Source organism: Pempheris klunzingeri, chromosome 15 (genome assembly GCF_042242105.1).
Source record: "Pempheris klunzingeri isolate RE-2024b chromosome 15, fPemKlu1.hap1, whole genome shotgun sequence".
Lineage (NCBI taxonomy): Eukaryota > Metazoa > Chordata > Actinopteri > Acropomatiformes > Pempheridae > Pempheris > Pempheris klunzingeri.
Window position 1 is genome coordinate 17363502 of NC_092026.1, and position 23327 is coordinate 17386828.

Consider the following 23327-nt stretch of genomic DNA (forward strand, 5'->3'; position numbering starts at 1 on the left):
ACCTCTGTATTAGTCTGGCGTATCAGTTCAACAAAATTGTTAAGTTATGTCTCCTACAATCACTGTTGATTCATCACAAGGACGTTCATTTTCCTACATTTAGGACAAATTTGATTACAGTTTTCATACTTAAATGGTCCCAGCCTGCGTAGGAGACTGAAATTGTTCAAATTATTGAATAAGGCAGAAAACTATTTATTTGCTTTTTCACCTTCATGATATAATATTATCCTGTTTGTTGAAATTTGCTGATCTTAGTTATTGGTTTGCCTAGAGGGGATGTTGTGTTTGGTCATATGTGTGTGTGTGTGTTTGTATCTGGCTAATCTCTCAGACTACGGGACCGATCAGCCTCATATGTTTTGTGCACATCTATGCCTGTATGCTGAACAACGTTTTAAGGTTTTGGCGATTCAAAATAAAAAAAAAAAACAGTTTTCTGACTGTTTTTCACACCGTCATTGACTGCTGATCCTCACTCACTCTTAACTGGCTGGTCGGAGCCGCAAGTCATCAACAACTGTGTCACAGAGTAAAAGCACTGAGCTTAAAACAAGCCTTCTATGCTCATGTTTTTTGTGGCTCAAAAACGGACATTCATAGAAAAGTTTGACCTTGTTTTGAATTAGAGCATCTGCACATTAATTCAATACCTGATATGTTGAGATGCACTAAAGTTATGCATGATACGACATGAATAAATCAGGAATGTTTCTGTTATCTATGCCGCCATCTTGACTGTAAGGGAGCCGGTTTCAACAGCTGTTGTGTCAAAGTCTGTTCCACTTATCAGATAGTGTTTTGGGGTTAGGTTTAGGTTAGATTATGGTTAGAGATCTTCACTCTGAGTCCACTTTTCTAGTTTCTCTTCTTTTTTTTTTTTTTTTTTTAAAGGGAGACGGGTGGTATCAGATTACACTTTCTGCCCCAAAAATGTTTGAGTTGGCTCTGATTAGTGGATAAGATTTACGCACATCGAACACAGACACATATTTTTGAATCTACTTTGCCACACACACACACACACACACACACACACACAGATGAACCATATCCTCCAGCCTCTCTACTGCCTACAGACTGTTTTGTCTGGCAGCTAATAAAAAAAAAAAAAAAAACTCGGGAGCCAGGCAAACAACATGTTAATATCCCCGAAGCAGAGAGTGGGAGTGATTATCTGGATGAGACGTTATCAGACAGAAACACGAGCGTGGTAGATAAAATAAAAACACACACACATAAAGCTCCCACCACTCACAGCTCCCACTCAGCCAAACACTGTCAGCGTTGGCCAAAAAAAGACTCATTACTGGAGCGATGCCACGATGAGGCCAGAGCATGGCAGAGCATCCTGTAACTGAAAGATTGTAGGTTGTTTGATCGCTGCAACAGCTGAAAAGGGCTTCACAGAGACACTGAGCCTCCTGCTCGCTGTGTTGTAGACACGTCGTGATTAAAGCATCGGCCAAATGTCAGGCGCTCTGATGTGTAAATGTGCCAGAGAAACAAAAGGATGACACTTGGGATGTTGCAACGTTACGCGCGTTTGGAAAGAATATACTGTATTAGTTGCACAAGGCAGCATTGTATTGTAGAAACACTCTTACATCAGGGTGGAACAGCAGCCCAGAAAACACTGATGTGTTGACGAAAAAGCCTGCAAACTGCAAAAGTGTATAAAACCAGCTCAAGTCACAAGACTTTCTTGTGCTGTGTGTGAGAGCAAAGCTAAGCTAAACTCACCCTGGTTACCTCTGGTCAGAACACACAGAGTCAACTGATACGGATATTCTTCAACACATATTTCAACAAATGCAGGACTACTCCTTTAAGCATTCAGCTGCTGCAGTAAAATAAGTTGTATTTCCTGGATCAGCATTAAAAGCAGCCAGTAATAATAGTAATAATAATAATAGTAGTTGAGGGTCAAAGGCTTCATCTGTGGTGACAGATGCAGCACAGCATCTTTGGAGCCGGATCTGTAAAGAGCATTCTTAGCATGACATAATACTAAAGAGTCCACGGCCCTCATTATATTCAAAATAGGTCAGCGTTGTGTAACTTTGAAAGCACGTCTGTTATTGGTTTAAAGCAGCCGAATTCACTGTCACATAACAATCTGAGGTAATATTCGCCATTTGGTGGACACTTTTATCCAAATCCTTCCTGCAGTATATTCTCAGAGTAGGGATAAAGTCTCCAACTCTGGACAACATGAACTCACACCAGGACTTAATAAGCACTTTCACAGTCTCACTCACTAACTCGAAGCTCCCCCAGTTGCCTGGATATGCGAGAAAACAAACCAAAGGGGCCCTGTGTGTAACATAAGACACCGCTCACTCTCTTCCCAAAACCGTACAATGGCTCATTTGAAGCCGCACAGAAAAGTCACATTGTTGAGGATTACACAACAGCGTGAGGAGCGAGGAGGAGGTCATTTGATGCTATTGATGAGCAAATTGGAGGGTGTGGGTGAGCTCCGGTTTGCAAAAGGGAATAAGGAAAGCTCTTTTTTTTTTGTTTTTAGCCCTGAAAGGAGAGAATGATGAAATCCCTGTCCTTCCTTCCTGCCGACAGACAAAATCAGCAAAGATGTGAAGCGGAAAATCCCGGAAGTTTTTCGCCTCCGAGCGTTCATGAGGGACGGAAGCTGTCTACGAATCATCCATCTCCATCATGACCCAGTCAGCTGGACTTGGATAATCACTTCATCGGCCACCCCCAACCCACATATACTCCCTCTCCTGTGTGCGTTTAGACAGGCCGTGAGCACATTAACAGATGACATGGGTGAAAGGGGTTTCTGGCCCTTTTTTTAAGGGGTCAAGCGCCGCAGCACTCAGCGCAAAATAGCTGTCACTCAATAAACTTGAGAGCTTTCCATTCGCATAAGTGCCCTTATTGTTTCTTGACTGTTTTCCCACCATGTCGTCAGCGAGTGACATTTTTCACATGGCACCTTTCAAAACAGCAGTGTGCTCCACAAGCACAGGGAAATACTAAATTGATGAAAAGAAGGAATAATAAAAAGTAGAAATAGTCATGATATTAAATACTCAATAGAGTCGCTTAGATGATTTAATATAAAGACAAAGTTCAGAGGCATAGACACAAAGTCTTTGCATTCTGGCTTGTTGTCTTCGTGTTTACATTTGCTAAACTTTAAGGAGTTTCAAAGGTCTATCTGCACAGATGTGTCGTTCTCACCGTGGAGAGAAAGCAGCTTTAACGTCGGCAGGTCTTTCAGGATGTCAGAGAAGTTGTTAATGAAGCCGATCTCGTTGTGGAAAAAAGTGTAAATATTAGCCGCTGCCGCTGAACGGGACAAGTGTTTGGATTCAGGTTACAACTCATTCCCCAAACTAAACAAATTCTTCGAGCTCAGGAGTTTGGGGTTCAGTGGCCTCTGTCGTCACTGCAGTCTCAATAATAACACCTGTTGTATTGAAGGACTTCAAGAAGAGAACATCCCAGTATCATGCTCACTACAACTTCTATCATGTAGTAAGTTTTTTTTCATTTTTAAAGAAGAGTTTATTCTGTGAAACGTGTTTTAATGCCCATTATTTATTTTGTGTTTTGCATTTTTTTTGCAACTAATTTCCATTTAAATTCGGAGTACTTCAGCAGGTTTAAGTTGAAGGTTTTTCACTTTAACAGGACAAACAGCAGCTGATGGACACGTTCACAGCCGTAAGGGTTAAATTTGTGGCCTTTTAGTTACAAAGCTGTCTGTAAGCATAAACTTTCTAAGCACAATGCTGCTACTGTTCTTCGGGGTTTAAGCTGAATTGTAAACTAGCAGCTTTTTCCACATGAGCAGTTGGTGCAAAGTCATTTTCATGACTCCATAATCATCCAGAGACTGTTTCTCTTTGTTAGCGTCGGTGTTGATTACATCAGTTTAAGTTCACCCCTTGGTCATGGAGCCCAGCCAACAGCATAAAAATGCAAATTACATTCATTTTCTGTTCAGAAACCATCAACAGTAAAAAGGTGTCAGTGCCTCTCTCTGCACGGTGAGATTTCAAGATTACAACCCTGAAATGAAAATCACACAAAGAGAAGAGGAAAGAAGCTGCTGCAATGTCTGATATCAAAACATAACAAAAACACCATTCTGTCATTTCAGCGCCTGACGAAAACTGAGCCGCTGAAATGGAGACTCAAAATAATTATTTATGACTGTGAAGCATTTGTGTTGCTTTTCATTCACATGTAGCGAACTTAGAAGAGCAATTTTGCATGATTGTCAACTGCTGTTTTTCTGCCTGAAAATCAAACACAATCACAGTCACATCATCAGATTTCAGAATAAAATGTTCAGTTACTTTGGGGGGAAACGACTCCAAAGGACAGGTAGCACACAATCAGCTCGCCCGAGCTTGTTTTCTGCTTAAACTGATATATGGAAGGACTGAAGACCTGAAGGAGAGAACCACGATGTCTTTGTGAAGACGAAGAACCAAAATAATCGGCTAAAAGAGGCTAAAAGCTGCACGGAGCTCTATAATTGGCGTTGATTCTCAGTGGGTTCAACACTGAGTGACACTTTGACTTTACAGTTATTTGACAGGGTTGATTTAAAAAATATCACTTACTTGACCTTTACGTTCCTACCTGTCTTTTGGTTTTAGTTATGCTGATTGTACAGAACTTTGGGCCAACTGCTTTTAAACATGCTCTATAAATAAAGTTGGATTAGATTGGATAAACATAAAGGTGTCAGTTCCTGGTGCTGTTGAACTGTTTTGCATTATACAAAAATGTGTTTCTATTATTATTTCCACCATAATTTTATGAACGTGTGGAGGCTAAATAACAGAAACACCTCCTACTTTTGGATATACCAAACAAATACCTTTGGTAATCCAGTAACATTCATACACAGAGTTGAAGACAGTTGTGTAAGATCAGCACCTGGCTGCCACAGAGGGGAGTCATCAAACAATGTGAGGGACGGAGGGGGAGTTTCTGTTTGTCAAGTACAGAGGCAATTTTATTTACATATGTAAAAGACACCATCTGGAGTACTGTAAACCTCCAACGCCCCGCCGAGCCACACTTGGCTGCGCTCCAGACTCCCAACAGTCAGGTCCAGGGGTTGGATCCCATCGTTTAGAGGGGAAGCGACATGGTTTGTATACAAAGAGGGAGGCAGAGGTCGAAGTTCTCCAGCGGTTCCTCCTCCGCCAGTTTGGAAAGAGGCTGCCAAAGCCTCTCCCCGATGAGTACAGACTGAAGTATAAGCCAAGTGTCTCGTCTACAGGGCGAGTCGGAGGCTGGACTTTTTTGGGCAGATGCAACGCCACCGGCTTTAGGAGGACGTAACGCCGTATGAGAGGCACGGGGAGTGTTTGAGCTGCTGCATTCTCCAGTTCAGTGAATCAATTAAAAAAAAGCGTGATTTTGTTTATGTTGATTTACATTCTGGTTTGTGGGAGGTTATCTGGGTTGAGTGTGGTCGTTTCCAAGATTTCGAAGTTTCTGTTTCTACGGAGAGGAGAGGATGTTATATTCAGTTCTTGTCCGTCCTCCAACATGTGTGTCGTAACCACTCTCAAACTTTCCATGACAGTTGCCGTGTGTCTCACTCCAGCTGTTTCAAGCCTCGCTGCCTTTGAGACAGTTCAAGCAGCTCTGGAAACAACTACTATTGTTTTTATTGGGGGGGGGGGTTTGTGCAGATTTTAAACCTGAACACACCATTGCATGGCCTGCTCCAATAGTCTCAATGTGAGAGCGCCGTCTTGTTTTGAAAGGTGCTCAGTGAAACGTTGTCCACGTAGTACTGCAACTAATCTGGCAGGCAGCTTTTCCTGGCAGGCTCTCTGCATCTGCGCTGCACAAAAGTTTATCACCCGACATACCGAGAGACAAACAAGCAGCCAAACCTCCAACTGCCCGGGCCCCGGCTCCAGCAGGCCGTAGCATTGTTAACGTTCACAGCACAATGCTTCTCTTATCCGTCCTCACCTCCTTTTTTTTTTCGTCTCTTAAAGCCAACAACGTGTAATCTCCAAAGTGGTTTTAACCAGTTTGGAGAATGTGTTTAAGGATGAGTGCAATTTTAGGCAGATTCCTGGGATAAGAGGAAGAGAGGGGTTTTTACGCAGCCACACAGATGGAATTCATCACATGTACTTTTTCTGTGCAGGCCGGGCTGCTTCTTTATCCCACAAGTGTTAAAACCTGCTTTAGAATATCGAAAACTAGCTTCAGCTTGATCTTTGCACTGTGGCGAGTACAGACTTCTGTCATTTGGGCTAGTTAGAGCATCAAAGGGGGAGCAAGTTAGGATTTTACAGGCCATTAGCTCAGAACAACTGGGACATATGTCATGATCAATATCAGCGACCGGAGCTGTTTTCTGGCCCTCTGGGGCAGGAGCAAGTCAAGATACAAGACTAAGTACTTGAAATGAGTAGACCTAAAAGTTACATTTTGCAGGTTTTTCTTTGTATCTTATAGCAGAGGTGGCTGACTGACAGCATTATCAACAACACTGCAGTTCCCTTCAGCTTGAGGAAACATTTTGATCCTGATTTGATTCAGAGGGTTTGCCACTTCAGTGCTTACTGCTTGGATGATGTTGTTTTTTTTAAGTATCAAGTAGAGTCTTTCAAGAGTCAAGTCTGACATCAGCCGAGTTCCACTCAGGTTTATATTTTGTGACTTTTAAGTCTCTGGCGGCGAGATTCAGCGTGGAAAAGAAGCTTTCTGGCTTTCAAAACTCACTTTTCAATCGTTCATGAAATCTACCCAACAGGCAATTTTTCATCTTCTCAGTAACACAGGATGAAGAACAAAAGACAAAGTGACAGAATAACTAGATTAGAATTATTTTACAGAATAATACAGCTCAGATGCCAGTTTATTAGGTACACCGATAGAACAGAGAGGTGTTCAACAGTTCAAAAAGACCACATCACATCTTTAAAAGCGTATTAATCTCATGCTATTGTTGAGGGAGAGCAGAAAGAGAGTCGGTGTCTTGCGAAAGGACACATCAACAGGCTCCACTGCTTGTTTATTCATCTTGCTAATAGCATAAAGAAACAAAAGAACTTTTCCCCCCGAGATAATAAAGAAGAATCTCCTGCTATGACCAAACCTGTTTTCAGACTACAACTGTATCAGAGACTCTGTTTTTTTTTTACATTACCTGCTCTGTAAAGAATGCCAGCTAGCAGCAGTGAGTCACAGGAGCTGCAGTGTTTGAAGAAGAGTGTTTTCACACGGTGAGAGAAGAGTCTGTGGGACACAGCGGCATGAAAGACGACCTCTCTGACAGAAAACGGTTGATAAAGCTACAGTGTTCACCTGCAGAGACGGACGTGTTCGACCAAGCGCGGAAAAAATGTCCAACACGGGCGTCTATTAACCCATCGATGCTACAAGAGGGGGCGCTGCTTTTGATTTGGTTTCACTGAAGTGTACAAATGATTACAAACGCTGGAAAAAAAAAAGACTGCGGACACAGTAAAAGCCTCGGAGGCCTCACAGAAAGCCCAACAAGGACAGGTAGAGATGCATAAAGAAAAGGTGAGGAGGATTAAATAAACTGTTGCCATGGCCGAAAAACAGAAAAAAAAAGTCAATCCGGCGGGCATCAGAGAGCCACATCAATCAGGCGGGAGCTCCCTATCTCGTTACTCTGCGGAGAATCTAATAAAGCTGTACTATTTAAACGGATTAAGTGCCTCATTGTCCGACTTAGGCTCACTTCTGTCTGTGCAAGCCCCCAAAGCTCGACCTGGGGTGAGTTCAGCAGCCGTCCCCCCCCCTCCTCCCCTCGCCTGGTGCAGGAACTGTGTCACCCTTGGGATCAGTATTGTTCTCCTAGGAGCTCCAGACACAACAGTTGGCTCAAATAGGATGAGTAACGGAGCTGGGAGGAAGTTTTGCACTCAAACGTAAAGCCAAAATTAAGCGGTTTGCATAGTTTTTTCACATAAAAGTGTTTTTAAGAATCAAAACAAGCAGCATCTGGTGCAGGAGCTGGTGGTAATTAACCACAATCAGCAGTACGGAGAGGAAAATATTCATCATGGGGGCCGGGCAGGTCGAGGGTAGAGGGATCAGGGGGTCACGGGGTCAAAGCTGACACCATAAACTAACTGTTACAGCGAACATAAGCCGGATGGAGAGCAGCGAGCTGAGGAAACGTATCATCTGAGGCAAATATTTGTGGCACGTGTTTGAGAAGAAAGAATAAAGGCGGTGTGTGTTCCTATCAGTTTCATTTATTTTCCCAGCAAGGAGGCAGAGGAGGTGCCGCTTTCCTTTTTTTGTTCCCTTCACCCCTGAAGACCTCACTTTCTGAAGCATGAGTCGCCCCCTCCCACCCGCCCGCCTCCCCCATCGCAGCACGCTGGCCTCGACGACAGACGGGAAGTGGCAAAGAGGGAAGAAAACAGGCAAGAGAGGGCTGAAAGTGCCTGTCTGAGCAGCTTAATGATGCAATCTGCCAGAAACCCCCCCTCCCTGCCCGTCGTCCCCCATCCCAAATCTCCCTCCCTCCCCTCCTGCCTGCCCCAGCAATGACATCACCTTCCCAAGAAGCGGCATGGCAGAAAACAGTTGCAGGGCTGCATGCGGTCGTTGGAAATTTTTTCCGACAGCAGTTACGTTAGCTCAAGCTGTCACATCAGCAACAGAGGGAATTGTTTCCAAGATTAGTGACTCCATGTGTTGTAACTCCCTCATTTTAGTAGAAAACGTGGGAGCTGAAGTCGCTAAAGCTGGACGGAAACGAGGATAAACCTCATTTAAAATCTGTTATTGTTTCATGATGTCTATTCATTGTGTAGCATTTGTCAAACATATGAAAATAATAAGACTTTATGATTCAAATTCAATAATTATCTGTGATTTTTGGCATCTTTTGCTTACATTTTTGGCCTCATGGTGATCAACTGGATGCCATAATAGACGCACATTTTGTTTAACTACATGTTACACTGCAAAGAAACTCCAACTTATCAAGTAATTTGTGTCTATGTGGTCCTAAATATTTAATTTTCCTGAAAAAACAAAAGTTCACTAAAACTTTTCCATTAAAAAAAAAAAAAAAAATCTACGTGTTCACAGAATTTCCTCAAAATAACTGTCAATTTTTTAAAGCTACATACAATAATATACAAAAAACAACATGAGACTTTTAAAGCTCAATAACAGACAAAAATGACCTCATAAATTGGAGTTTCCTGCAATTGTATTCATTTAATTTGTTAAAGGGCGTTGAAGGGCGTCCGCGTAGCATCGACAAGTGTTGTCCTGCGGTCCACAGCAGTGATGCGTTCACATGCTGCCTTTCAGGACAGATGGGGAGTTACGGGATATAAATGTTCTGGTTGTGGCAGAGAGTGACCTCTCCCCGTCCGTCTGACAGGATTAACCCTACGCAGCCTTTCATGGCCGACCTCACCGGGTCTGGAGTTTGGACGCTGCCTGTCGAACAAAACCAATGATTCTCCTTTAGCACAAAAACAAACACCTGCAGAGGAAACACTGGCAGTAACTCAGATTTATTAACTGATATGGCTTCATCTAATTAAATATGCACTCATTTGCATACGCGCGATTTTTGGACACCTTATAGACCAAACGATTAATCAAGAAACAATCGCCAAATTACTCATGAATGAGAATAAGTGTTATTTGGAGCCCTAATATCTGAACAGTCTGTTTAGTTGGGTATTGAGCGTTGTGTGACCCCACTGCTACCACTCCTACTCGCCATGTGTTTGTTAGATGTGCACGACATGACATTTTACCCAGAAACCCCTTCTCCGCACCCCTACACAAAGCCAAGGAATCAGCTGCCAACAAACACATTCATGAAAAACAGGCCTGAGCTCCAAATGAACGCTGAAAAACTCCGCTGCAGTTACGCCACAAAGAAACACACACAATCACCACAGTCTGGGAATTGTAAACTCAGCTCATTAAATGTTGATTCTGCAAGAAAACACAACTTTTTATGATCAGCGCCAGCCTGCTGAAGCCAATTAGGTGATTGAGGGGCTTTTGTATCAGAAGCTGCCGTGCTGTAAAACCAGGCTCTGAAATCTGACATTGATCGGACTGACACAGGAGGTTGTGCAAATGAAAATGCTGATTGGGGGTCTTCTGATTGCTCTAATGGCAGATGGAGTGGCCGAAGCCCATTACACTGAGCATCCAAAGGGTTTTTCCAAATCGCCTGAGCAAGCACAAATGCCATCTCCGTTCAGATCACGAGGAGGAGCGGCGCGAACACACGAGGGCTCGGGTCCAATCTCAGACATGTCGAGAAGAGTGTTGAAGTCTGAAAAGTTAAGTGCTTTCTTCACGTTGTTGGCAAAGACAAAAGACACAGCTGCGGAGAGATCTGCAACTTATCAGGTTATTTCTGTTTGTCATGAAATACTAGAAAAATAAAATACAGAACATATTGGTATCAGAGCTAGGTCAGGCCTGGTAGTTTGGGAGAAAATGTGCATCTTGTCCATCCAATGAAAATTAAACGTTTTTAGGAGCGGTCACACGACAAGGGAAAAGGCTGCAAAACGGCAAAATGGGCGTCTGTACCTTTTAATTTACAACATTTAGTAGCAATGTGCTAGCATAGTGCAGGCTAGCTAAATGACAAACTACCATAACAATATCCAACAAAAGCGGTCATAATGACGGGATTACTTCAGTGTTTCCTACTTTATCTCAAAGCGATTTTGTACACAACAAAAAGGAAGATGAGAGATTAACTTGGCGACACTTTCAGTCCCTTAATTTAGCATTTAAAGGAAGTACATAAACAAATGTATTCCTCACTGTGATGTAGGTGTCCGCAGATACGTGTTTATTAATGTATTTGTCAGCAGCCGTAACTCCTCCTGTGGGTGGAGGCAGCTGTACAAACAGATCATTAATAGATGATCTAGTAAAAACACAAATACTCTACATTAATAGACACGTAGAAATATGTCCTCACAGCTGTATGACAGTGAGTTATGGTGGAGTATTTCGTCTTGTTATTAGGAACAAAAGCACATTTTATCAGTGCGGATATTCAACCTGGTGCTGCTGCTGCCTTTACATTAATCTGACAGCATCCAGACTCAGTTGGGACTTTTGACTGAAGGTGCTTATTCAGACGTGAGGCCGACGTGTTAAACTGCCGTCTATCTATTTTTTCTAACTGCACTCAGAACAAACTGCACAAATGACCTGATGGTGTCTTCCAGGTAAAACACAGCTTTAATGTTTTAGTTCTTTATTTGGAGTTTTTGTTTCCAGCCTGGACGTCAACCTGCCCACTGTCTGCCTGCTGAGAACTGACAACCTTAAGCAGGCTGAAACAAACGCCTGCTCGACCTGCTGACATTTCCAGCCCTCAGATTTGTTGCGCTGCGAGGCTGACAGCGAGGGCAGATGAATATTTATGCCGCCGCCTCCTGCGAGAAGCCACCCGGCTCTCAGAGAGGATGACAGCTGATGACAAACATGTGGACTGACTGCACGGAGGAGGGGCGGAGGCCTGCCAGTTGTTCCGCACTGCAAATATCTCAACCATGTGACGTGTTTATACTTAAATTCTCAGGTTTTAAGCTTTATTAATGTAATGCAGTGAGGATTGATGTGTTCATGGACGGGTTGTAGCTGCTCAGGGCAATCACACCCTCAACACACAACTACTGACTGCATGCTGAGAGCTACACTGGGAATAAAATATATAAATACACTTTTCAGGCAATTTTTGTCTGTAATTAAACCATTAAAGTGCTTCTATTAAGTTGCTTCACCTCTTGCGTCTGGTTTAGAGCCGTCTAATTCTCCGTAAGTGTGACTCACACACTGACCTAGTCCACCAACAGCAGAGCGTTTCATAAAGACGACGCGAGGCCACTCTGGGACGAGGAAAAGAGCCGCTGAAGGATGATTTGCATTCAACTGAAATAGTTTTTGTGGATAAAGACGGCGTCGGCGCTCTGGGGGATCGATAGAGCTGCTGTTTGGTGAAGAAAACATAACTTTCATTTTGTTTTTCTTCCTTGAGTGGGAAGTTTTCCATGCTCTTCTGTGTGCTGAGGACGTTTTATGACCCTTTAGGCTTTTGAAAAACTACAAAAAAAACAGTTGGCCACGTTGAGAAAATAATTCTTTTCTCCCTCCTGACAAAACTTTGGTGCCCAGAGGAGGCTTTCACCCTCCGCAGCTGTAGGTCTGGTGTGTTTGTTCAGCTCGAGAGGCTGATCATCTCAGGCTGATGTCACCTCACTGGATCTGAAGTGTCGCTCCCCTCAGCCGGCTCGCCTGAGACTGTTTTTAACAACAGCCGCGGCTGCAATAAAGTGACAATTTCAGCTGATATTTCTCCAACGGGAGTCAAATAAGGACAGCGGTCGATTTACGTCAAGTGACTGCACGTCTGGCGTCTTGAATCACTGTTCGTAGCGCTCGAGGGAGCCAACAAAGAGACCAAATATGAATTTATGGCCCTGCCGTGTGACGGGGGCTCTGTGCCTCTAAAGTAGAACAAGCCTCTCTCCATCCCCACAGGTTGTAATCTCACAGGAAGGAGGAGAGAAAATAACATCTCTATGGCAACTGCCGGTCTAAAGGTGAGACGTTAGGATGCAGGAGAAGACACAGGCTGCAGGACAGCAAGCACACACACACATTGACATTCACCCCGAAGCTTTGTTATTTATCCTAAACAACTGTTTTCACCCTGCAGTGACAGTGGACTGATCTTTAAATACATCACTGATCTACTCTGAGAAGGAAAACGGCTCACGAGGAAGCAAAAACGACAGCAGGGAAGTCGGGAGCGAATAGGAAGGTATTGATTTATTTAGCTGTAGCATTGAAATGCTGGTAAATTAAATCAATTCAGAGATCCACATTAACTATAAAGAGAAACCTGCAGGTTCAGTTTAAAGTGAGAAACAAACAGTGGCTGCAGTTCTTCTACGGTGAACTGAGCTAAAATATTTTCTGTTTCTGCAGATGAAAAATGCATAATAAGAAAAGACTGAGTGAACGTCATTTTTAAACACACCTGTGATATAAGATTCAGGTTTTTGAGACGCAGCCTTGCTCACTTTAAACTGCTTTTTTGTTTACAAGGGGAATAATGCCGCACTGAAATGGGACACTGTGGGCTCAAAACTACGGTAAGTCCAGCAGTTCAGACTCAAAGCAGGAAGTCACATCGTTCACATCACACGGTTCGGGTAACAATTTGGCTTGTCAATTTTTGTCTTGCGAATACATTTGGCTAACCCGACCACTCATCGTCTGTCTGCTCATATTTCTGGTTACTTTAAGTTTTCCCAGATCTCAGCTGTTTGATTATGTGATTATTACAGATAGAAAATGGCCCAGAAAAACGTATCTAGGTTGTGATAAACCAGAATTTCCCTTTAATCACATTCACGGGGCAGACAAGAGAGTGTGAGCTCGTCTGCACAGATCTGAAGTCAAAACATCAGTGGTGATGAAACACGGTGAAACACTATTTACCTCGCTGAGTCACAGGCAGCCATCGAGCACTCATTCAGTCAGTGTCGCTGATAAGGCGATAAGGTGTGTGTGTGTGAGCGTGTATTAAGATAACCGCGTCCACAGCATGTTACACGACATACACAGTCTGTTACATGCTCCCATCCAAAGGTCGGGCCACACCCGGTTGCAGTCGCCTGGTAACCAATAAAGGCTTCAGCAAAGTGACAGCAGGCATCACTTGTTGCCGTGGCGCCCACCTGTCGCAACAACCAGGATGACGCCCGTCTTTTGACCCACTGCCGCCGTCATCTCATGACTGAGCTCTTTAATCTAGCAGATAAAAATGAACTTTTCTTGCAGCTGAATCTGCGGTTTTGTTCATTTTTTGAGGATGATGAACGTGTTGATGTTCCTATTGACCGACAGTCACCTCATACAGCAGGTGATCAAACACATGGAAACAAATGTGTTGAATAATTAATGAGGGAGGGAATTTTTGCTACTGTCTCCAAAGTTTCCAAGTCTTCCTGTCGACTTAAGGGATCCGAATTAGTATGATTTTATTGATACCAGTGCCATGTGAAAGTCCCTCAAGCCGCTGAATTCGCGAAAGCAAGAAAATCAGAGAAGGCAGACGACAACAAAATACATCAGGATGTCATTTTTTAGCCCGTAACTGAATCAGTGAAATGTCAGCGGCTGAATACATTACAGTGTGAAGCAGGAGGCTTAGTGAGTTTGGCCTTTTATTAACAGCAAGAAATCCCACAGTTCAGTTCAGTCTCTTAGAGAGGAAAATGACATCTCTGTTGGCGTTTCAGTCGTGAGCAAATGGAAAATTAATCACGTTGTTTCTAGAGTCACAATGACGGAGACATTTATCTGAACTTCTTAAGTGTTTCTGCTCTATTAGGAAGAGAGGAGAAGGTGGATTACATGCTAGAAAAGGTCAAAAGTTCATGACTCAAAATAAAAACATGATTCAAATAAAGAGTAAAGACTATTTGACACTAGACTAGACTATGAAAGACGTAGTGGGCATCCAGGTCATTCCTCCTGTTTCTTATTGCGGTGTCTTTTTTGCTGCGATGTTATTTTCTTATTTTATATATTTACTGTCTTGTATGACACTGACCTGAGCAAACACAAAAAATTCCCCTTGTGGACGATAAAGAACAACTAAACTAATGTGATCTAATCTAATCTTCACCAGCTGCTGCTTTAAGACGATGTACACCAATAATATAATATGATATACATCAGTGTTTCCCCAAACCTGGTCCTGGAGGCCCTGCATGTTTTACATGTTTCCTGCTCCGACACACACACAGAAAGTCTAAAACATGCAGGGCAGTGGGCCTCCAGGATCGGGTTGGGGAAACACTGATGTGCATTAGTCTGAAATGGGCCATCCTGCACAATGTGTACTGTTACTTTTGGTACTTTGAACATATTTTATTGCTAAAGTTTTGACTGCAGGACTTTTACTTGTAAGAGACTATTTCTACACTGCAGCATTTTAGTAGCGTCCCCGAAGCTTGGCGCTCCACTCCACTAAAGATGCACGCCTGGTCTGTTTCTGACGGACGCCACAGCCAAGGCAAGCCGCACAGAGCAGAAGAGGCAGCAGGAAGCCAGACAGACAGACAAATGGCAAGGAGAATCCGGTCAGTTTTCAAAATAAAAGCCCCCCTGTGCAGACTTTCAGTGGTATATTCCAGCAGCACATCAGTATTATTTTCTATTGGGGGGGCACCAGGCCAGCCGGTCAGAGGGTTTTTAACACCATGGGCGACCAGAGGTTCATCTTGTACGTGGAGAAACACTTTCACACTAGCTGCTGTCTGTAGCTACAGCACAACAAAGTAGGAAATACATCCAAGAAACACATTTAAACCAGACAGAAGAAGAAATGCAGCCTGCTCAGATCAGCAGCGAACCAAGCCGACAGGCGGTTGGTGCGATGCATTCTGGGAGCCGGCCCCTAAAGGTCCAGCAGACCGCCTGAGATCAGGATTATATTAAAAGCAACTCGCAGAGCAAAACGGAGCGTCCGTGGGCCTGAACGATATATAGCACACACACACACACACACACGGACGTCAGAGTCCTGTTTTCAAACAGGCCGAGCTCTGCTGTAGCTATGAGAGGTGAAGCAGCAGGAAGAGGTTTCAGCTCCGCCATGAACAGAGAGATCCTCCAGGAGAGAAAAGGAAGAAAGAGAGGAGAGTGAGAGCTTTAAAATAACAACAGACTCATGGAGGAATCTTATCAAGACCAGATGTGACTGAAGGCAGGAAGAAAGAGGGAAATCCACAGCGTTATAAAAGAGGAGCTCAGTTACAACATCAGTCCAAGTTTGCATGAGATTTCTTCTCTTTGTGACACGACGAAACAAGAACATTTTATACTACAGTAACTTTTTATACAGTTAGATGTCGTACCCACACTGTTTCAGCCTGAACACACCTCCTCCTCCACAAAACTGAATTATCAAAACCCCTGTTGTGTCCACATCAGACACATTTTACTCCCATTTGTGGACTGACCCGACAGATACGCCTCAGTTTCAAACAATACAGCAGATGGCAGCGCTCATATCTGAGATATTTTGGCTTCATTTTTTGTACAAGTGGGAGGAAGCCAAACCTCCAGTGCAGCAGGCATTGTGGCCAAACCATGTAATTACAACCGATAATATAGCTTTTGAAAAAAGCTATATTATCGGTTGTAATTAGATGATACATTATATATTCATACATAAGGTCAATATATATATTTCACCACAAGAAGCAGGTGGCAGTAACTAGTGGTGTGATCTGGACTTTGAGGGGCCTTAAACACAGCTGAAGGACGACGAATCAACACTTAAAAACTGTTGAGAGTAAAAGAAAGAGAGAGGGTTTGGTGCCACTTTGCTAATGAACAAACAGCCTTCTTCATCTTCATCTTCCCGCTAAAGCACCTCCGCTTGATTACAATGACGAGAAAGAAGCGTCTACTCCTGAATATTCAGGCTGCCAGGAAAATGCTGTTTTGCGTAAATGCTCCTTTAATTTTCCAAGAAGCTCCATTAAAAAAGGAGAAATCTATAAGTCTGAACTCTGCTGTTCGCTACAAGTGGCTCCTTTTATTCAACAAGCCTGGAAGCAAAAACATGTGAACAGATCGTGACGCTTTGTGAAACACAAACAGTTCACCTCCTTCACCGATTAAACAAGACCTCTTTACACTGCAGACAGAAATTAATTGAGCCGGCAGCGATTTGAGTCTAAAAAGGATCAATAGTGATGAAGAAATTAACTCTTCAAATAATTAATTTATCACATGCACGGAAAAAAACTTCAATTAAGCTGCTTTGCTTCTAACTAGAGAAACCTGTGCAATATCTTAAATTCCCAGCCAAGGAATGATGCTTTTGATTTTACCTCAAATGTCTCTTTTAGAGGGGGGGAATGAAAAGCAGCTGCAGAAACTGTAACTGGAGATCTAAACAAGCCACCACGGACCCGCCCACACAGTTTGACTGACAGGTGGCCTCAAAAACAAAAAAAGGAAAGGAAGGAAAATAACTTCATTTAGATCATAAATACAGCAGATACAACAACACACAGGCCCTACAGGTGAGGAGGGGTTAGTTTCACTGTGTGTGTGTGTGTGTGTGTGTGTGTAATCTGCAGTGTGTTGAGGTGGACAGCTTGTTATCTGGGGCTGAACTGCAGAGCTTAATATTCAGCCAGCAGCCAGATTAGTTGAGGACAACCTGTCAGTCTGCAGCTGCAGGGAAACACACGATGGAGAGACAGTTCATTCAGACGTACGTGTACGTGTGTGTGTGGGAGTGAGCGAGCAAGGATGTTTTTGGAATATTTTCCCCGGCCTTTAACCTCCTCAAGCGCCTGTCGCAGGGTTGGGACCTGATTTTTGGGTTCCAGATAGAAAAGCGTTGAAGTTAAGGGCGTGGTAGCACTGTATAACCTTACTTACTTTATTTTATTTGTCACATATCTATATTAGTTGTTCTAATAAGAGCATGAAACTGATGTGATGAGCAGAGTTTACAGCTGATGCTAATTTTCAGCTCTTGTCCCTGAACTTTACTCCAGACACATTGGTTCATATCAATATAAAATAAATGAACAAAAAAAAACCATCAGTACCAACTTGTGCCACTTTGTGTGGCCATTATAATTCTATTTTTTGAATTTTATACCTGAAATTAATTTGATTTCTGTTGGCAATGTGTCCTTCAGTTGAAACCCTTTACAGAGAAAGCTGACTGTCCAAATGTAGATCTACTTTACTTTATGCTCCTGGGTACTCTGTTACAGTCCTATACGAGGCTCTACATCTGAAAATGTATTTGAGAAAACAAAAATGAGCTCTCAAAGCTCAGCAGATGGTCTCTTTTCAGTTTTTGACCTTCTATTTTCAGGACGTGAGGTTTCTGATAGTAGACGGTGGTGCTTGAGCCCAAACTGTCACACGATATGAGAAATGAGAGAAAATCATAGATCGTACGAATAACTGGGCTTCCTGGGTGGATACGTAGTCCCTGATTAAATTAAGTAATGAATTAGATTAAGAAATACTTAAGCTTAACCTCTTCGTGCATCTTGTATTTATCCGTTCACACAGCGACACTCAGGGGATTTGATTTTTCTGGGACCAACAGCTGGTTAAAGTAACCAAATATCATCAGGTAAAGACTTGGCATTAGTGGTACACAGCACACAGACAGAAGCAGTGAAGCTACAGTAGCCTGTGAGGGTCAATCCACAAAACAGACATGAGTATAATCAGCTTCTCTGGTGAGTTAAAGGAAACAGGACAAGCGGGAGTTTTAGGCTCCCGGTTTGTGGGGTCACATACAAAGCAACAGGTACTGAGTATTTTAATGGTAGAGATACTGATTCATCTCTCAGGTTCACACGTGCTCTGGAGGTTGCCAACAGGCATTCTGGGAAATGTAGGAACTCCCTCAAGTAAGCAGAAACAAGGAGGAGAAATCAAGTGACCACGAAAATGTGAGCTTGTGTTTGATAAACAGGTGGTTTAAAACTCAAAGCAGCTCTTGAAGTGATAAAAAAAAAAAAAAGATTATTTCCCTCTTTAAAATCCTTTGGCTCTAATATGTCGACAAAATGAAACCAGAATGTCGAGCCTGGATTTATCCAGTTTTCAGATCTCTGTTCTGGATGTGATTGCAAGTTAGCTCATATTCTATTAGATAATGCATCAATTGCATATCTGAATATATAAAAAAGTCTTGATGATATTTGTTTAAATTCACCTGTAGTGTGTTCACTGGAGGTCAAAGGTCAGAGAGAAGTGGGATTTACTTTATTTAAGTAAATATTGGATCATAAAATAATTATTGAAATGCACTTAAGTATCCGATCTATTCTTTTTTCCTGCTTGTCCACCAAAGCAGAGAGTTTATTTCTGTTTGCTCATCTCGTCTCCCTGTGAAATAAAGCTGCACTTTCTAATCTGACAGCCTCAAACGGCGCCAACATGTTTTCCACCTGCAGCTGGCAATTCAGCATGAACCTCCACCTGAGGGATGGGGGGTGGGGGGGTGACAAAGGAGTTTAATGCTCCTCGGCAGGACACGTGGTCCACTGTGAAGCAGCGGTGACACCTGAATGTCGATAATGCCATTTTCTGCCGCCGTTTCCCCACCACCCCCGCTGCGAGGGGCTCCGGGAGGAGGACGGGATGATGCGTGGAAATCGAAGAATTAGGTCAAAGTCTGCGGGATGCGGGGAAGCTTTGGATCCGCTGCCGGCGTGCGTTGACAACGTCAGCTAAGCATGTAAATAATGCAACGGGGCATCTGACCCCATTTCCCCCAGACGCACTTGTTTACATCGCAGCAGCTCTGAGCTGGCGGTTTCCACTGAAGAAGACAGAAAAAAGGAAAGTGTGTCACCTTTTTCCCATCCCCTCCCTCCTTCCTTTCCTCCCTCCCTCCCTCCCTCCCAACTCATTTTTCTCTCAGCTCAGATGCAGATCCCTCTGAAACCTGCATTTGCAGTAGCAGCAGCAGTGGAAACATTAAAATGCGATGTGTGCATTTGCAGTCAGCTGTTAAAATCACTTCCTCTCTCTCCCTCCGTGCCTGTTCTTTCTTTCTTTCTTTCTTTCTCCATACATGGCTGAGCCCTCCACACTCCACGAGAAACAGGGAAAACACAGCTCGCAGGCGGCTGAAATATGACACTATGATACTCTCCAGGCTGAGAGTGAGTCCGCAGCTATGTGACATATCAATCTGGAAAAGAGGAAGAAGGGGGAGGAAGAGGAGGGAGGGAGGGAGCTAATGAGAAAATCAATACCAAGGGTGCATTTCAGCGTCTTGCAAAATAAGCCAATATATGCTCTGGTGTTATAGGGGAAGAAAGCTGGAATATAATGGAAATCATTCATCCCCTCCAAAAGCTGCCGGGCTGCAGAGTGTCATGTGAAAACTGTGTCTGGTAACAGCTGCACGCTCTGTGCACATAATCTAAGCAGCATGCACGGCTTTGCTCAACGGGATTTTCCAATATGACCTCCCAGAAAAACAGAAAAAAACCTCTCTGACAACAGCTTCTTATTGACAAACCGGGAGAGAACAGTCCGAAGCGCTCCTATGATGTTCCCACCGGGGGCCATTACGTCCCTCCGGGGCTCAATAGAGACTTTTAAATGCTCTTTATGCTGCTGTGTATCTGCTGTGATGGAAAGATAAGGAGACTGAACAAAAAATGCTGTTTAAATGGCCAATTAATCTTAATATTCTCTGGTCCCCGCTGATTAAATCTGCTCTTCTCTGTCTGTAAACTGGATATTTGGAGGATTGGAGCTGCTGGTTGGATTAATCAGCACATCTGAAGACGTCACCTGTGGCTCTGGCAACTCACAATGGGCATTTTATCAACGCAATGAATCAATTTATCATTAAAAACGCCTGATTTTTCTCTTCCTAGCTTGATTGCAATACCAGAATTTGCTGCTTTTCTTCACTTTATAAGAGTGGAAACTGAATATTTTGAAATATGCAACTTGCAAAAAAAAAAGAAAAAAAAAAGCAATCAGAAGATGTTAAATGGAGTGCTGGACTCCTGTAATGGGCATTTATTTAAAAATCATCAGGTGACTTATTGGAAAAGACAGGAAATCAATCAATCCATGATGAAAATGATCAATAGCTGCAGCCATCATAACAAAATTATAGTGCTCCTGTATGATTTTATAGTTGATGATAGTCACATTTTAGGGTTAACATGGAGCTTTATTGATTTTTTGACATTTATTTCTATGCTCCTAAGATGCCTGGTGCCAGTTAACGACTTTATGTTGCGTCTCTGCAGGATTTTAATTACATTTCTACAAAATTTAAAGTAAAATGTGATATTTAAGTGCACTTTTTGCTATTTTCCATCTCCCTTTAGGCGGTTTTGATGCAGTAATCTGTCAGTGACATATCTCAGGAACATCATGGGAGTGCTACAGTCCCTCCAAAGCATGCTGACTGTTTCCACTTCAGTGCCACAGCACCAAAACACCACATCCCCTGCATCCAGATCACAGCCAAACCACTCATTAAACCAGCCTGTGTGTGTTAAGTAAAAGGTGGAAATACGGACTTGAACTTGCAGCAGTTGCAGCTCAACACTTGAGGTAACTGGTCCTCCCAGCAGGGACCGACCAGCAGCGCCCCGAACAGCCCCAGAGCGGCGGCCCCACAGCCGGGCAGCGCCGCCGAGCTGAGCGGCTGATCCCGGTACTCACCCTCCGATAACTCCAGCTCCAGCTCGGCCAGTTTGGCCCGCACCTCCGTCGGAAGCGACACCGAGTCCCGGTCCGCCATTCCCGCCGCCAGAAACCGACTTAAATCTCTGTTTTCCGTCTGTTTGTCGCTCTTTTCTCCCTCCGAGCTTCTCCTCAAACCCCCAAATATCCAAAGTCAGTCCGAGTGTCGCACTCTGTGCGGCAGCAGCGCTGTCGGCTCCGCAGAACAGCGGCAAGCTGCCGCAAACATGGCGCTTCTGCTTCCGGTCAGTGGATTTTAAAAATAAGAGCCAGCGCGGTGTTATTGGCCCATAGAGCTGCAACACAGATAAGCTGTTTGTGTCCTCCACACCCTCCTCTCTTCTTCTCCTTCTGTTGTTCTGCTTGTCTTCTTCTTCTCCTCCTCTTCCTTCTCCTTTATCTTCCCCTCCCTCTCCTCCCCCTCCTCTTCCTCATTCTCCTCCTTCACCTCCCTCTTCTCCTCCTCCTCCTCCTTCCCTCTCCTCCTTCTCCTCCTCACACTCTGTGTTGTGACATTAAACCATCAACAGTATATTTCGATAAAACTTTATTAGAAGAGCACAGACCGAACGGCCACCGTGCTTTTATTTTGAAGGCACAGCCACCATGCTTCCTGTATGACGCGTCTTCATCGTGGCAGACTTGACGCACCTGGCAGGTAGATTTACCGTCTGCAGGTGACTTTGGATCGAAGACATCAATAACTGATGATCAAACATCAGTTTATTTTCATTCACGCATTTTTTTCTAATTTAGGGGAAAAACTGCAGAAGATTTTTTATTAAACTGATTTAATAACCGTCAGAGGGCGCCAGACATCATCCATCCATCTTTCCATCTATCCACATAATTCTTACATTGTTCTAAAAATTATCAAATCACAAAGATAAAACAGAGAAATAAAATAATTTTGATCGATTACTTTTCTTGTGTTACTGTGTGTTACACAAATTTCATGTTGGATCCAAACTAACCCTTTAAAGCCTCAGAGTCACATAATAACACAAACAAACCAACCAACCGAGGAAGCAGGAGACCGACAACTACAGAGCTATAATGACTGGTTTTGTGAATGGAGTCTGGTGTGTTTGAAGAGAGTAATATAAAGGATCTTCCAGGTCTGTCTCTCCTGGCTGCCAGCTGATCTACTGGACATTTTCCAAAAGTTCTTTTAAACTACCATTTATAGAAGTTATAGAACTTGGTTATCGTTTAACTGTAAGTCATCATTATGTCAATAAACTTTTAATTGAATTCCTGGTTAAAATATTCAAACACATTTCCCATAAGTCCAGTGGCTTCTGAAGAGGAGAAACATGTCAGAAGTGATTTTTCCTTCAGTCTTTCATCATCTATCCTCTCTCATTCTAAAACTCTGAGACTTTTTTAAACTATTCCAGAGGTGATGCAGCACACGCACATACTGTAGTTACACATCTAAGAGCTCAAAAGAAACAGAAATGAAGTTAGTTTAAGTACTAGTCAGTGTCAGGGTTCCAAAGTCAAATCGAAGCACTTTTCAAGCATTTTAAAGGTGAATTTTCATGTTTTTCCAACCTTACGGCTGTGGAAAATCAAATCTGCCTTTGATTTTTGTTTAACCTAAAGAGCAAACTATTCAGTCAGATAAAGATTTATTATATTAATTCAAGGAGTTTCAACCATTTTTTTTTTTCAAAATCCAAGCACTTGAAAACACCACATTAAGAATCAAGCATTTTCAAGGATTTCCAGCACCTCCGTGAACCCCACAGCGTGTTCCAACATTTTCAGCAAACTGATATTTGGTTTAGCAGCAACAGTGACAGCAAGAAGAAATGTGAAAATGAAGAAAGCGTCCTCTGAGGACACGCTGCCATCTTGTGGCTCTTCGCCGCCATCAGCTCCATTCAGACAGTTTAAAAAAAAAGAAATAAAACTCAACATGAAAGTAGAGATTTATCAGGTTTTGCAGTCAAAAAGTGTTTAACTGAAATGACCAGATCAGCGGCTTCAAAACTTTTAGAGATTACAAACAGGTGATACGTCCTGTG

The 23327-nt window shown here is 43.1% G+C and overlaps 1 protein-coding gene across 1 annotated transcript in view; it reads right to left on the reverse strand.

Annotated features, from left to right (window-relative positions):
* The window catches only part of LOC139213851 (disco-interacting protein 2 homolog C-like), a 204915-nt gene extending 183455 nt beyond the window's left edge, over positions 1 to 21460 (reverse strand). Inside the window, exon 1 of the mRNA XM_070844515.1 lies at positions 21274 to 21460. Within this exon, the coding sequence (XP_070700616.1) occupies positions 21274 to 21352 (79 nt within the window). The 5' untranslated portion in view covers positions 21353 to 21460. The remainder of the gene's footprint in view (positions 1 to 21273) is intronic.
* Between the last annotated feature and the right edge of the window lie 1867 nt (positions 21461 to 23327).